This window comes from Crocodylus siamensis, chromosome 2 (genome assembly GCF_052110815.1).
Source record: "Crocodylus siamensis isolate JL-2025a chromosome 2, ASM5211081v1, whole genome shotgun sequence".
Classification (NCBI taxonomy): Eukaryota; Metazoa; Chordata; order Crocodylia; family Crocodylidae; genus Crocodylus; species Crocodylus siamensis.
In genome coordinates, this window is record NC_143396.1 from 179,678,886 (window position 1) to 179,695,347 (window position 16,462).

A 16,462-nucleotide genomic window follows, 5' to 3' on the forward strand; every position below is an offset into this window, starting at 1 on the left:
AGAGATCGGCTGGAAAGGAACCAAATTAAGTTAATTTACTTGGCGATGTTCCATTAAATACCAAATAATTATCACACGTGATAGGGTTTTTGTTTTGTTTTGTTTCATTTTGGCTCAAGAGAATTCTTTATGAATATGAATGTGTTTCACTGTCCAGGCCACTGGGCTCACAGGCAAATTAGAGTAAATATTCCCTGATCCATTTGCTTTTCTCTCTCTTCCTCCTGGGTGCAGGACAAGCTGGTGATGACAAAGATGGAGAATGCAAATGCAGAGCGCATGTCTTGTCCCTAGCAGTATTATAGTCCAGCGTTTCAGCCTCAGGCCTATTCCCTCAACACTGGCTGAGCAACAAAAGTGGAGCTAACCTCAACAGCTGAGAATTGTCCCCAGCCAGCAGGAATTCTCAGCCAGGATAGTGACTGTCTTTTGGCTCATGTGTGCACTGACCAGCACAGTGGAACCAAGGTCACAGAGGGAGCCTCTAAGTGTTATGTTAATACATCAAAAATAGCCATAACAATGACTGGAAGACCAGGGGGCAGGGAGAGCAAGTCCCTGCTCAATATAGGGGGCATATTTAAAAAGGGATGGGGAATGGACAGAGGAAGAAAGCTCCTCCATGGCAATGCTCAGGCTTGTGGCAGGGCATAGACCAGGACATCAGTCAATGTGTGGCCCTCCCTCCCTCTTGTGCTGAGTGCATCTTGGTATGGGCCATAATCAGGACTGATCATTTCCCTTTATGTTCTTTTGGCTGGGGTTAGGAGCAAAGTGAGACCATTTTATTGTCAGTCAGGATTCCCTTTCATAGGGTTCCCAACCTCTGATTTCCAAAATGGTGATAGCTATGTTGCTCAAAAGAGATGTTTTGGGAGGGCAGATACAGCAGAGGAGACTGGGTTCTTCATCACAATGCATTGCAAGAGCCAACCTGGGCTAGTGGGGAGAGCATAGTGGCCTTCCTCCTTCCCATTCCCCTACCTCCTATTCACTTTGGAAGATGTCACTGCCTATTCTCCAGTGCTATTAATGTTACTGGTGGAAGGCTGTCACCCTCAGGGTCTTAGGAGTGAGACAGGCTTCAGGGTTCATATTGTATGCTGGTTCTGTTGTAAAATGTAACAGGACCAGAAAGACTGGTGGTAACACATAAGTAATACTCAAAGCATGGGCTACTTTACCGGTGCTTTCCCCACTGACTCCATATTCCCAATGGAGGTAGATCACAGAATAATTGTCCAACTATATGCCTATTAGAAGTGCTTTGCACAGTGATGATGCTTACAAATAATTAATTTATTGGTAAGAATTAATAATAATGAGAAGCTTCATTTTTTATTTACATGTTCACAAAATCCCTTTCATCTCATTTTCCATAGCTCCTAGAAATTTGATAATGGCTCAATGGGTACTGTGTAGAGGTGTAACAATGTGGTGGGGTGCCAGGGGCAGCTGCCACACGTGGGGGCAGTGACAAGTTCTGGTTGCCATCGCAGTGATGCAGCTGTGACAATAGCCAGTTTGTTCTGTTCCTTCAGAGCTGGCACTCGGGGTAGCTGCCATGGTCACCCCACCCTAGGTACATTTTTGAGGCATTGAGAGACAGTACAGTTTGATGTTGCTTCTGCTGCATTCATTGTCTTGAAATTCAGAACGCCTCATCATTCATCACAGGAGCTTTTCTTAACAGGGATAAGCCTAGATTTAGGAAACACCCCTGAGATCTCTATTTTTTGGTCACTAACTCATACCAAGTCCCAATCAGTGAGATCCACAGCTGTGACCCTATTCAGGCTCTTCAGTGGTTCATGTGAACTGAGTCGGTGATGTCAGTACAGTTCCTAGAGAAGCCACCTTCCCATCTGGTGTTAATTGGCATCCTTGCTGACCACCTCAGCTCTAAGGCCCATGGCTGAATGGACCTAGAAAAGGGACTAACCTTGCACGTTAAAGGGCATGTCTACATGAGACCCTTTACTGCACAGCAGACTAATTTGCTGTGCAATCCCCACATGGGTAGGAGAGGCTGCCCCTCTCAGCAAGTACACTTGGTGAGGATGCTGCCTGGTAGCCACATGGGGATCAGAAGGGTTGGGAGAGGTGCCCCTGTTCAGGAGGGATGCTACCTGGAAACCATGTGGGAATCAGGAGGGTCCTGATCCCCATATGGCTGGGAGAGATGTTTCCAGCAGGCAGTATCCCTGCTGGGTGGGGACGCCTGTCCTGGCCACATGGGGATCAGGTTCTGACCTGATCCCCACCTGGCTGTGATGCAGCAGTCCTGGCTGCCAGGGCAGTTCTCCTGGCCATGTGGGGATCAGGATGGTCCTGATCTGCATGTGACAAGGAGACAGCTGCCCCTGCAGCCAGTACAGCTCCCTGCTACATTGGAGCTTAGCCAGGCAGCAGTAGACCTCCTGCTGCCTGGGCTGACTAGGAGCAAAATGCTTCCAGTCAACATCTACATATGTGTAAATACAGGTAGTAAATTTACTACACATTGGCCTATTTTGCTGCACAGTAGCTAAGCACACGTTTCTATAGTGACGCTTTATTGGGCAGTAGAACAGTCTACTGCACAGTAAAGCATCTCATGTAGACATGCCATATGATATACAGATATATGAAACAACCATGTCCTTTTTTGTGGGGGCTGCTTCAAAGGGATGTTTAGACTCAAACTTTTCTGTAGATCAGAAATTGAATGTATTGCCAAAGCTATGAAGGAAGCAAAGCTATGAAGGAATTATTGTTTGTGGTAGGGAGGTTCTGGGGAGTGGGGTTTAGTATGGTTTACCAGATTTTAGGGAATGGCCCTAATTTGACTCTAATCAGCAGTATTAGTGTTCCAGGCAGTAAATTAATCACTGCCTTAAATTAATCACTTTCCTGGGTAACATAACAGACAGATTATCACAAAGTAATGCCTCCAACCTCAGTAGCATATCATTAGCTCTGAAAAGCAATCCACTGAGATAAATCTCTGGGGAAGATGACCCCAGAATGGCTTCACTTTCATTTCTAGGTTGACTGTGTGCAAGCAGGAGCAAGTGAATGGAGCATACATGGGAGCATCCCTCTTGGGGGCATGCCAAGGGTGCAGGGTAGACCCATACATGGACATTTAAAAGCCTTTTAGTTACATTGCATCAAGTCATCATCATTTCCTTTGCAAAACATTCTCTTATCACCATACCCTAGTGCTAAAACAGGAGACTTGTAACACAGAGCTGTTCAACTTCTAAGCAGCTAGAGACTGCAGACTTTTAGGCCATATATGGTGTAGGTGCATGCCACACCTCACTGAGCTGCATAGGCACCAAGATTCCTTGCATTCGCAAGAGAAGTTCCATTTAAAACTTGTTTTGGTTTTTATAAGACATCTGCCCTCTTAGTGACTCGAGAATAATTTTTAAAAATGACAAAACTGGAAAAAACCCACAAATTTTGACCCATGTTTTATGGATTCTTTCTCTTAGTGGTTTGTTTTTTAATGAAGCTCGTTGTTTAAGAATTGTTTAATGGCACTTGTGCTAACATGAAGGGAACGCATTAGGTCCATGATGGCCTTGGCATAGGAAAGTAAAGGATGATTTAATCAGGAATTGTTATTTAGACCCTTGATCAAAGATATTGATATCCTTTGTAATATCCAAGATATGGTTCTGTGGCACATGTCTATATACATCACTCCTTGGATGAAGCTTATTTGGCAGGGAGGTAATCCATACAGCGTCTTTTGACTCCTGGAATGTCATTCACTGTGTTTTCTGCTATTAATAAAATATATTGTAGCTTCTGTCCTGCTTCATCAAGCTGGTACATGACATCCCAAACATAAAAGCCAGATGAAACCCCATTCCCAGGGAGAACCTCAGTTTCTGTCGAGGTCAGGTCATTAAAGGTTTAAGCCATATAAGAGTCAAGAATGGCAATGGAAAATGGTCTGAACATCCCAAAGACATCCCCTGATGTGCATTCTCTGTCCCAGGAGGGAGAAAAGTGAAGTCAATTGAAATAAACTGCAGTAGAGGACATGGGTTAGAGGACAAATTGTAGAGGAGATTTGGATGTTTTAACCTTGTTCCAATTCTTTTTCCACAGCCACAGGGACTTAAAACCAGAAAACTTACTGTTGGACGAAAAGAACAATATCCGGATAGCAGACTTCGGAATGGCATCACTGCAGGTTGGGGACAGCTTATTAGAAACCAGCTGTGGGTGAGTGTTTCCAATTGCATTATACGAGTCAGAGGTGGGAAGAAATCTCTCTCACCATCCAGTGACTCTCCGCCCCTAAGCAGAAGCTCTCTTGAACACTTGTCGCTTTGAGTTTTATTATTTTAGGTAAATGCTTGATGCTTTTAGCACCTTGCTGTTGTGTATTTGTAGGATAGAGTTGTATGGGCAGGCGACACATATGCTATATAGCCTAGGGGTTGCAGTGGACTTATACTTGCCTACACCAAATGCAATTTTTTCTCAGTAAGATAGTGAGTCCCTAAGACATACATGGTGTGTATGTGAACTAGACTGAGATGCTGTATTTACTCGAATACAAGACCACGTTGTCCCCCACAATTGGCAAAGGGGAAAAAAAGCCCCATCATAAATGTATACACAGAAATCTCATTGTCTATCATTACACTGCTGCCAAAGCAATGAAAACCAACTATGAAGTTGATTAAATGCAGCCAACGCTAAGCATAACTATAAAACACCTGGCCTACACTAGGCAAACATGCAAATACAACCCTGCCATAAGGATAGGCTAGTGAAGTCCATCTGTATAAGACATCTGGTAGTACCCATTAAACTCAGTCCCCTTGACCACTGGCTCTTTTTCAAGTCATGTTGAGCCATGACATTGCATACATTTTGACTTCCTGTTCATTCCCAGCTGTGTCTTTTTTTCCCATTAACAATGATTCCTGGTTCTTCATGAGCCTTAAATGCCTGGCAAACATCACAAAATGGGGCCCAGACAATTCACCCCAAATCTCTCTGTTGCTCCCTCTCTGTCTGCCACAAATGATTAGTGTGGTTCTGCCCTCCATGAGGTGAAGCCAGACCAGGTTGCCCTGTGCCTCATCTGCATATACATTTTTGAAGCATCCTGGCTCTCTTCACAAGAATACGTGGTTCCCGGCATGAGCAGGGGCAAATTAGCATATGGCTTCTTTGTCGGGGGTATCTGGAGTATACACATACTGAACAGTGCTGAGCTATGGAGTCACCATGGCTTGAAATGCTGTTGACTGCTGGGGGCCAGCGCAGTGAACTGTGTGGAAAATCACCAGCTTTTGGCTTTGGACTACTACCATACGCAGTTTGTATTAGGTACCAAAGTGCTGCTTAAAATTGTGTTTATGGAGTACCTGTGCTAAAACTTGTAGCAGTTTCATAGAATGGCAACACGTATCAATTCTGGATGAACAAAGTATATGGGTGCTATATGCAAATTGCTACAGCTATGTTTAATTTCAAGGTTACTGTTTTTAAATTTGCTCTTCATTTCCATATGCTTGAGGGCAGCAGGGTATGATAGTAAAGAAAGAGGGAAGGGGCTGGCAAGGAGAAAAATTGGAGGTAAATAGAAAGCAAAAGAGCAATCTAACCCCCAAGATATATTTTCCCTGCTGCAGTTAGTGAGAGGGTGAGAAATTCAAGGCAAACCTCCAATAATTAGACACTATACCTAGAAAATTATAACAAGGTTTTAAATTTTCCATATATAGAATCTAATTATTGTGGGGGGGTTGTCTTATAATCAGTCTTATCTTCTATTGGAGTAAGTATGGTAGTAATTTGAGTAAATATGCCTATCAATTGTGAGAACCTCCATTTTTGAATGCCCAAAGTAGAATACTATAAGGCAGGGCCAGATTCAGTCTTTGGGGCCATTTGAACCTTGCTTACAGACATAGGGCTTCAACGGCATTTGGTGGCAGGGGACTTGGGCAGCAGTTCCCCTATGCTGTCATGGGGAAAAGCATGAGTTGCAGGTGCTTTCCCTGTGCTACCATGAGAAAAGTGACTTATGTGGTGGGGTCTCAGCACCCACTCACCTGCCCACCATCTCTGACCTTAACTCAGTCTATCCAGCCTGCATCCTTAAAAGATTGCTGACTACCACCATAATGGACAGCGTGTGCAACACTTTCTGAAAACTAGGCCCCTTTCAGATGTCTCAACTGGCTATAGAAATCAAGGTATTCCAATTACTTCATTCCTGAAAACCTTGCCTGAGCAGATCTAGGATTTTGAAAAGGGGTTTGCAGATAGTATGGTGCATCAGTATTATTCAGTTTGAGACTCAAGGAAAAACAAATATAATTTTACTGAATTATGCAGGATTTTGTTATATATTAAGTAAAAACTATGCAACTATACAGCTGGTCCAGTAAACATATATCACAAAGACTCCTTGCCTCAAGAGCAGTAAGTAGCAACATGAGTGAAGAAGATCTGTAAGGTGTGGGACTGCAAGAAGCATGGCTAGACTGCTAACTGTTCTCAGTGGTGGCAGATGGCAGAACAAGGAGCAATGGTCCCAAGTTGCAGCAAGGGAAGTTTAGGTTAGATATTAGGAAAAACTTTCTCACTAGGAGGATGGTGAAGCACTGGAACAGGATATCCAGAGAGGTTGTGGACTCTCCATTCTTGGAGGTTTTCAAGACCCAACTAGACAGAGCTTTGGCTGGGATGATCTAGTTGGGGCTGGTCCTGCTTTGAGCAAGAGGTTGGACTATATGACCTCCAGAGGTCCCTTCCAACCCTAAATTTCTATCATTTCTATGGCAGAAGCATAGTGAAGAAGCTGCAGACACATATGGCTCTGGGAAGCCTTAAAGTGAGCCTTTAAAGACAAGCCAGGTCTTTCACTGTTGCTGTTCTTTGTGCTGCTGCAAGGGGTGCAGCCCAGGTGGGCATGCACATGAGAAAGCCAAATTCTGAAGAGCATGGCTCAGGACAAGGTGCTGCTTAATCATTCCCTGCTAGGCAGTTTTCTCCCTCATTGCAGCAGCCTTGTTAGCCAAGCAGAGGGGAGGGGATAGAGATGAATGGGCAAGCACCTAAGCCCACACCAGTTAACCCAGTCCCTGCTGGCTCTGGTACCAGCAAGTTGCTCCTTCACTGAAGTAGCTGTGCTGGCCAGGTTAAGGGAAGAGACCTACAATGGTTCCCAAACTCTTACAGATTGCACACCACCAATTTAAAATGATACAGACTTAAGTACCGCCTGCAATTTTTTGTCATATAAAGTAATTATAATAAATCTCTTAACATGTACCACAGACAGGTTCTCTGCATACCACAGGTGGTACCCGTACCACAGATTGGGAGCCGCTGGAAGAGGGGATAGGACTTTCCCCCAAAGCAGTATGTGCCCTGGACTCTGGGAGCCCTGACTTTGGTATAGTTTTCTGCCCATATAGCAGCAGCTGTTCAAGCTGGCCAAGTGGAGGGGAGAGGGGAAGAGAGAATGGGACTTTCCCCAGTGCAGTGCCCTGGTTCCCAGGAGCCTGTCCTAGGCACATGGAGGGGATGAGAAAGAGAAGATGGGACTTTCCCTACCTGTCCTAGCTCCCAGGGCTGCACGCCACTTACCCATTCCCTGCTGACTCCGGTGCCAGAAATGTGTTTCTGCATCACAACAGTTGTGCTGGCCAGGTGGAGGAGGATAGGACTTTCCCTGGAGCAACATGTGCCCAAAAACCCAGCTACTGCCCATTCCCCGGTGGCTTTCATGCAGGCAGTTTGCAAGAAGTGACACTAGCACTGTCTGGGACATTGGAGGGAAGAAGAAGGGCAGGAGGGTATAGGACCTTGCCTAGAGCAGCAAGCAGCAAGGGGATCAGGCTCATGGCTTTGCACTGCTTACCCTTACCCCACCCCCTTTTAATCTCCCTACCTGCACTTTTCCTTAGGTTTTCTCTTTCCTGTTTTGTTCCTCCAACCTCCTTTTGCAAATCTCCAAGCCCAGCCTGACTGAGCACAAGCAGGTCAGGGTCCCTCAGCATAGTTGCTGAGCGAGTAAAGCAGGTATCAAAGGTGAGCATGTCCATGCCAGTGCACCCTCTCTGATCTGCCCCTGAAGCCTTGTTCCCGTTTACTGGCCACCACATAATTTTTGTGGGTCACCACAACCCACTAAGCAGTAGTGATAGCTTTTCAACCATGGGCTTGAATAATTATCCACAGGTGAAAAAATGCAAGAAATTTTTACCAGAAGGTATGGCCCCTTCCAGCTGCCACTATCCACTTCTGTTTGAATCTTTTGTTCGTGATCTCTGTAGCTTCCTTGTTGGGGCACGAAAAGCAACAGTGTGAAAGTCACTTGGGATTTGTGTGGTTAAATGAGATTACCTAGAAAATCTTGCATTGATTTAACAGTCAATGAATGATGGAGCTGATCAAATCTATGCCATTGCCATTCACATAAGCCTCTTTGTGGGGGGAAACAAGGCCTTTCTAGGAAGTTCCAAGACTCTAAGACAGCCAAAAATAAACACTAAAAATGACTAAACACAGAAGCCAAATGCCAGGTTCCCTAAATCTTCTTCATAATGAAATGGAGCATGCAGGAGTGAGAGCCCCAGTTTCTCAAGCCATTCCAAGCTGTAATGTTTGCAGTGACTCAGCAGCAGGTTACCCCAAGGGAGTTTGAGTCATCACTTATGGGACCTGCTGTATGGTAGCACCACCTACTGGTAACACTTGAGAATTGCTTTCCTGACCACTTGCTGCCCAGTGGAAGGTCATCTCTGAATCCCACTTGCAACAGAAGAAAATCCTCAGGAAACAAATGGTAGGCTAAATACCGTTTGGAGCAGTTATTCTTACGTTGTCCATGTGAGAGAGAGAACTCAAACCTAATCCTTTTAGATTTGGTGTGAATTTGTTTCTCCTAACCATAAGTAGTCCGAGTTATACATAAGAACCTAAAAACTGCCATTTACTGCATCACACAGTAGGTCCGTCTTGCCCAGTATCCTGGGCGCATCTACACGAGATGCTTAGTGTGCAGAAGACTAATTCAACCATGTGTTAGTACGGCAGGAAAAGCCTGTACTAATGTGCAGTAGATGCACAATAGCATCACAACAACAACAAAATAGTTCATCTGCACTAATGCTCAGTAGCACCGATTATGGTGCATTAAGTTAGTACCTGTCATTACAAGTACTAAACTTAATGCACTGTAATTACAGCACATTAATGAATGTGTAGACATGCCCCCTGTGTCATATACTGGCAAAGAGTGGATGCTGGAAGGGAGAGTGACCAGTGTATGACTGGGGGGGTTTTCTACTGTTCCTTTCCCACTTGCAGCCTCCAGCATTTTGGATCTAGGAAGTTCGATTCAGAGGCTGTGCCCCTCAGCTCCCATGGCCTACACACAGTGCAGTCAGGTTCACAAGTGTCTTCACACACAACCCTTCAGCACCTTCTGGAGTCACAGTCATGAGTGTCCCACACAGTCCTCAACCTCATGCAGCCCTGCTGCTCTAGCCTACAGCCCCTTTGCAGCTCTGCCACTACATGTCACTGTGGACATGCAGCAGGCCCTGGGTACCTACCTTTCAGTCCTCCATATTACCCTTGGTTTCATCATCCTTGACCTCTAATGGGCAAAGCTGCCAGGAGAGTAAAATTATGTAACGTGGGCAAATATCTGGCAATAAACAGATTGAGATGCATTAATTCCTTTCGAGTGATACCCTGTGGCAGGATTTGAACTCTTACCTATATGCCAAGAAAGAGCTCTGAACCTCCATTTGATTGCTTGCAGCTGCTCTGAAGTCTTTCCTCTCAGCTGAGAATTGAAATTCTCACCTCAGTTACCACAAAGCCTGTATATTGTTCTCAGGAAAACTCTTTCCTGCTTCCGCTCACTCCCTAACTCCCCCCACCCCTTGAAAAAACCCAATCTCATATAGCCCTGCAGGATACTTCAAACTCCTAGGGAACCACTCAGCAGGGATCCAATTCTTGTTAGCGGATGGCAGTGCCATCCCTGCGTACAGTCTCGAAGGAAGACCTCCTTTCCATCAGCAGTGCTGGAATTCAAACCTCAGTGCCTCAAGCAGAGGCAGCCCCCATGTTGCTGCCTTAAAACACACTAATAAAGAAATCAATGGAATGGAAGAGACGTGACTGTAATAAACAGAACACAGCAACACTGTGATCTCCTGCCTTGCAGATACATTTTAAGCACGGTGCCAATCACCGGGCTTCCATGTGAGCTATTACACCACTTCATTAATTCTGCTGGCATGGGGCCCACCATGGCTCATACTGGTGCCTTGTGATATATCTGGTTTGGGGGTGAAAGGAGGGAGGGAGGGAGGAAGGAATATGTAATGTTGTGCTGCACATTGACAAAGGAAGGCAGTAGAATCCTGGCTACCCTGCCCGTGAAACATTCAGTAACCAATATCAGAGCTTTTCAAGGCAACAGCATTACCTGCGCTTGACATAGCAAAAAAAAAAAAAAAAAAAATGCAACGCAGAGTGAATCATGGCTGTTATTGAGCTTTAATGAGCAGCTCCTCCAATGCACCTAGAAGTTAATTTCCAGAACGTTTTTATCCATGCTGTGAGCGTCAATAATGAAATGAAACTGTAACATTTCCATCAATAGCCACACAAGGCGCCTCCAGGTCAGTGGCAGTGAGTGGATCTGGTGGGATTCAGCAGTGTAGAAGAACTAACTTTCTGTTGGTGCAATGCCAGGGCTAGAGCGTGCAGTCAAAAGCCCTTTTCAATGTGGATGGAACTGCTTAGCATCACGTAGAGTTTGGATGGGTTGAGGTCTTCCAGTGCTGACTGACATCTGTAGCAATGTCACATGGCTGGGAGTATTACTTTCTTGTAGCTTCTCATATTTAATATTCCATGCTTCAGTTTCAGTGTTTGAGAGGAAATACTCATTGGATCAGCATAGATTGTTTTCTGTAACAGTGGTGGCTACCGATAAAAATATCCCTAGAGGAAATGATAAAAGTGCAGTCTGATTGTGTTTATGTGGGTTGGAGAACATGAAAGAGGAGGGGGGAGGTGGACTTGCTGTTTCATTGACATAATTTGTCACTGACTGACTTCATGTCAGGCCTTGGTTGTAATAAATCCCCATTACTGGAAACCTGTATCACTCAAATCCTCATTATACAAAGGGTAGAGACATAACCGACAGTTTTAAACACATGTCCCTGGACCCTCAAGGGGAGGAGAAATGGCGCTTAGGGTCTGAGGGGAAAATTGTGACTCTGGCAACACAACTCATTGCAGAAACTGTACCACAAGGCAATCTTCTGGAGAAGCTGTCCCTAAAGTGTGGAAGTAATACAGCGGGTTTTTTGCATTCCTCCCAGAGCTGGGAGGCCCAGGAGCAAACAACAGGCTGCAAATGGAGCTGGGGACTTGGCAGCAGGCAGCTTTTATTAGTTCAGATTTCTTCATTTCTTCCTCAGCTTTACCCTTCCAGGCAAAAAAAAAAGTCCAGACAATTAAATGCTGAGAAATTCCCAACTCACTTCCTTCCAAATCCCAACTGCTTCTTTGCTGTGTGCTGAATAGGGATATTTTAGAGTGGTAGATATTTGCCAGGTGTGTTTCACTGTCAGTCGGTGACAAGAATGGTAAAGCCACCGGACTGGGATTCGGGAAAACTGGGACTGACTTCTGTGTCCACTACAGACATCCTGTGTGACAAGTCACTCAAGATCCCTGTGCCTCAATTTTCCATCTGTAAAGTAGGATTTGTGATATGGTATTACCATATTTTCTTGCATGTAACACACACCATTTTTCCAAAATGTATCTTCTTGAAATTGGGCTGTGCATTATAAGTGAGGAAATAGCATAATATCAATTTCTGCCTCTGATGGAGGAGAGTAAAAGTAATGCTGGCTGTAGACACTTCACCCCCTACCCTGCACCTCGGAGGCTCCTACTGCTACTTACCGGTAGTTTCAAGGAAAGATCTTTTTTTTGTAGTTCTGCCTTTTGAAAACAAGGTTTTTGTCCTATTTGGAAGGGGGTTGTTGTATGAGAGGAAATACAGTGCAACAGGAAAACAAGACCACAGAGGAATACAGAGGCATCGCCAAGGAACAATATTTGAGACTTTGCAGTGATTTTTGTCACTCTTAGAAACCTGGAAATATCTTTTCACCCTCTTCCCACTTCTTCTCCCTTTCACTTTATCACCATGTAGGAAAGAGTCCTAGAGGGAATGGGATGGCGGTAGATAGGTGGGTGATTGAGAGCCTAGTGGCAGTGTTGGTCTCTATGCTCGCTGGCTCTAAATCTCTGTGCCCAAAACAAATGGTAAAGAAGGCAAAGCTGACATGCAAATGCAGCTCGCCCCCGTTCCAAGCCCAGCCCCCAAAGAGGCAGTCGGCACAGAGACTGACACTGCTCCTGACAGGTCCTCAATTAACTAGCTGTATGCAGCAATCCCCTTACATCAGCGCCTCCGTGGGGAATCCCTGCCCTGATCCAAAAAGCTGCATGCGTGTGGGAAGAATGATGATGATTATGGTTTCTGATTTGATTTAGAAAGGAGGAAAAGTCTTGCACCTGTCAGTTCCATAATAGAAGAAGAGAACCCCAACGCAGTCAATTCCTCTGCCCACCGCTCTCCCTCTAGGCGTTTCCCAGTAACCCTTTGCAGGCCCACAGACTCCCTGGATCTGTAAAATAAGCATGTGTGCCCAGGAGACATGATTAGCAGTTAAGTGTGGGCACAGGATGTGTTCTCTATCTATAGCAACCAACACAGCATGGAGGAGGCCCTGACAGACATCCCATAGCCCCAAATCCATGTTACCGGTGTTTTGTATGTGACCATGCCTCTGGTTAAAGGTAGGGGCCTAGCAGTGCCAGTTATGGATTTTCAGGAGCTGGTCCTGATTTTAAGGAACCTGTCACGTGCCTTGCACTCATTTCTTTCTCTCTGTATATATATGAAAATACCTTGAAAGAAAATTATTCTGGTAGCAAAATCAAGCTTTCAAAACATAGGAGCCACCAGAATTAGTGTTTCCTCTTCCCGGGCATGAGTGGTTTCAATCCCCACATCTGTTTTCCTCCCTAGCTCCCAGTCCCGCTGCTCTCTGGCTCCCTATCCAAGTCCAAGTTCCAGTTCCTTTTGCCTCCCATACTCGCCTCCCTCACTGCAAGTTCCTTGTGTTAATTTACCTGTGAATTAACTAAGTCTGTATTACTAGTGTTTAGCTTTTTGTATGGGGATATGCTAACTTTTTTAAATTACTAAACATTTATTTTAAGGGCCAAATCACAGGTATACCAGAAAAGCAACAAGCAGCTAAAGCCTAATCCCCAGTTAAGTTTGTTTTCCAGTTGCTTTGGCATTGCAAGAGGACCAAAAACCATCTAAAGGGTGCACTGGTGAATATGACTTGATATTGAAAATGGCTTTGTCTCCAGTACATTCACTGGAGGTTCCAACTCGTGTGCTGCTGTGAATTGGCTACCATGTGTGCACGCAGCCCTCTAGCTTGCATGAGATGGTGCTTGGGATACCTAGCCTGCCCTGATGTGTAAGCTAAAGCTTGTTGTGCAGCCTAAACCCACTTTACAGGGAGGAAGCAGACCAAGCCACTCAGTTGCTGGTAGTTCTTCAGTGGCTTCCCACAGTTCCTCCCATTGTGAAGACAAGACAGATGAGTTCTCCCACAATTCATGGGGAAAGAATCATAGAACAGCGTAATTTACTGCAGTGCTAAAATCTGTGGGGAATGCCCTGAAATCCTAGGAATATACACCAGAGACAGCTGGATCCAGGTGCCTGTCACTTGGTTTAACAATGAAGTAGAGGCATAGCTATTGTCTTGTTGGTTTAGTAAGTTTGATGCTACATGAAAGGAGGGTTAGGAGAACCAAACCACAGCCCTGGCTTCTCTGCAACTTCCTTTATGTTCTTGCCTTTGTTCTCCCAAAAGAGCTGGCTTAGTTGGCACTGCAGTCAGGACAGCAACATCATGGGGAACCACTAATGCTCTGAGTGAACATGAAGCTATGGAACTTATAAAGAGCAGTAAATTTTGATCCACATAATCCACCAGTGAGAAAACATGGCGTGGCACACGGGTACAGTCGTCTTTTAACTACTGACTCATTACGGCTAATAGAATTGTTGCATGCAAATTAGGTGTACAGGATGATGACTAACTGAATTATCTTTGATGTCAGTAGCTGCACGTAAGAGTTACTCAAGCCTGTCTATCTATATCGTGTATATAATTAGATACAACAATTGTTAATAACCTTGCTAAATTATAACTTAATTTCTTCAAGTCTACATTATGCACAAGATTTCAGTTACTTTTAACTCACTAAAACTTGAAATCATCTGTGTTATTCAGTTGCCCAGATCATTTGGGACAAGGGAAAGACTGACACAGATGCTAGCTTTCTTGGAGGACCCAGTTTGTTAATTCAGTTGAACTCCTAAACTAATTAATGGGTTTGCTTTGAAATTTTCAGCCAAAAAAAAATGGGTCGGTCTGTATTTAGAAGAAGTGTTTGAAGTTTTTTGTGGGTATGTGGATCCAAAAGCTTGCATCCCTGCTTTAATTGAGCTGAATGATAAGGTTGTTACCAGAACCCATGAACGGTACCCCTCTCCTCAGCATAAAGCTTTCTAGGCCTTCCACACATTGCTGTCTTCTCAAGTCTGAGTGCCATCTTACCACTCAAGTCTTCCTCCAAGGCATTCCTGTCATCTACTTCTTCCTCCTGCCCAATTCCATTTTCCTCTTGCCTTACCCCACTGGCATTTCCCTTCGCCTCAGCTATTTGACAGAATGGGAGGGCTTTAGTGTTGGTGGTTAACTTGCTGCCTTTGAAAGCCAACTGGAAGACAGTGAAGACCAGCGGAAGAAGAAGAGATGCAGCTGCTGACAGCCCCAGCAGCAGAAACAAGAGCTAGTGGCAGGAACAGAGAAATGTATGTGCCTTCTTTAACAATAGAACTTAGGGCATAAGGGCAACAGGGAGCAAGAGGGAGAAAGCAAGTGAGCAAGTACAATCTCAGAAACCATACTGCCTCCAGCTGTTGGGGCTTCATGTAGCACTGGTTCTCCCAGGAGTCAAAGCTGCAGAATAACCATTCAGAGCATCCCTGCCCCCCTGGGCAGGCTGTGGCCCAGGGAAGTCAACACCACTCCCGAAATAAGCACTGCTGGTTTTGGTGCCTCCTCACAGTAGAGCCTGCAGGCAAAACTTGCTTCTTTATCTTGCTCACTGATATTATTATTTGTTATCAGGGACAGATTGTGGCTTTGCAGCATGGAGATGCAGCTGAAGGGATGAGGAGATGGCCTGGGGGGAAGAGGCAGAGAAAGTTGCTTAGGCACACACATATATTGAATAATTAGTGATAAGAGCCAAAGAAATATTCATGACTCCGTGGAAAGATAAATAGATTTCTGATTAAATTTGAGTTTTCTCTTTAAAGTGGTTGAAGTTGCTTCATGATTGGCAGTGTGGAAATGAGTTTTCTATAGATTCTGGCTGGCCCGGAGATCCCGTTCAGAGCTGTTAGCCAAGATAATGCTGCAAATATACAGCTGCCCTGCACTGGCAAGAATTTAGGGTGGCTTTGCCTGAAGCCTGCATTCCTGACAATTGCACTGCAGCTGTTTGAATGATCAGGTTGACCCACCTTCTGATCCCCTACTTTCTCCTTGGATCCTACCCAATATATATATATATATCCCAAGCTCAGCAGCAGCACTGACTTAGTTGGCCCAACTTTCCACATTAGATGCTATTGCCATTTTTTTTCACGACTGTTTGGAAAGTCCTTCATCTTGCATAAGGTTGAGTGCTTCTTCCACCAGGAGTTCTATATTCTTCTTTCCTGTCTTTCCAATTCATAGTAGCATTCTTACAACATCCAGAGGGGGAATCCTTTAAGAATCTTATAAGAAACTGTTCTTATTCAGATCAGAAAATGGGGTTGCATTGGGCATGCTTGCAAGCATTACATAGAAAAAGTAAGTTGGTATGTGGGTTACCTGGAGCTTGTGTGACACTGGAGCCCCTCTCTTTTGAAAGGATGTGACCATGAAAAGCAATCAGGGTGAATGTATTCTGGTCTTGCCTACCTCTGCATCCAAAGCCAAATCTATCAGCCCTTGTCACTGATAAAATCAGCATGGAGAGATGATCCATATTACTGAGGTGGAAACTTGTTCCTCAGCTCAGTGCTCCTCAGTATGCTATGTCCACTCAAGGAGCATTCTGATCCTCCAGGTAGCAAGGGTGACTGATGAATCACACAGGATACTAGGCTGAGACTAAGTGATCTGGGCTTAGTTTTGAGATGAATGTCCAATATCCTCTGTAATGCTGGGTAGGTCTTTTCATTTGTCAGGTACCTGAATTCCCCATCTTATAAGTAGGATAGCCCTTTTCTACCTCA

General features: G+C 44.8%; 1 protein-coding gene across 3 annotated transcripts in view; it reads left to right on the top strand.

Annotated features, from left to right (window-relative positions):
- The window catches only part of BRSK2 (BR serine/threonine kinase 2), a 483,239-nt gene that overhangs the window by 369,061 nt on the left and 97,716 nt on the right, over nucleotides 1-16,462 (top strand). For all 3 annotated transcript variants that reach the window (XM_090032456.1, XM_090032454.1, XM_090032455.1), the window contains exon 5: nucleotides 4,108-4,224. In XM_090032456.1, coding sequence (XP_089888582.1) covers nucleotides 4,108-4,224 — 117 coding nt within the window. The remainder of the gene's footprint in view (nucleotides 1-4,107; nucleotides 4,225-16,462) is intronic.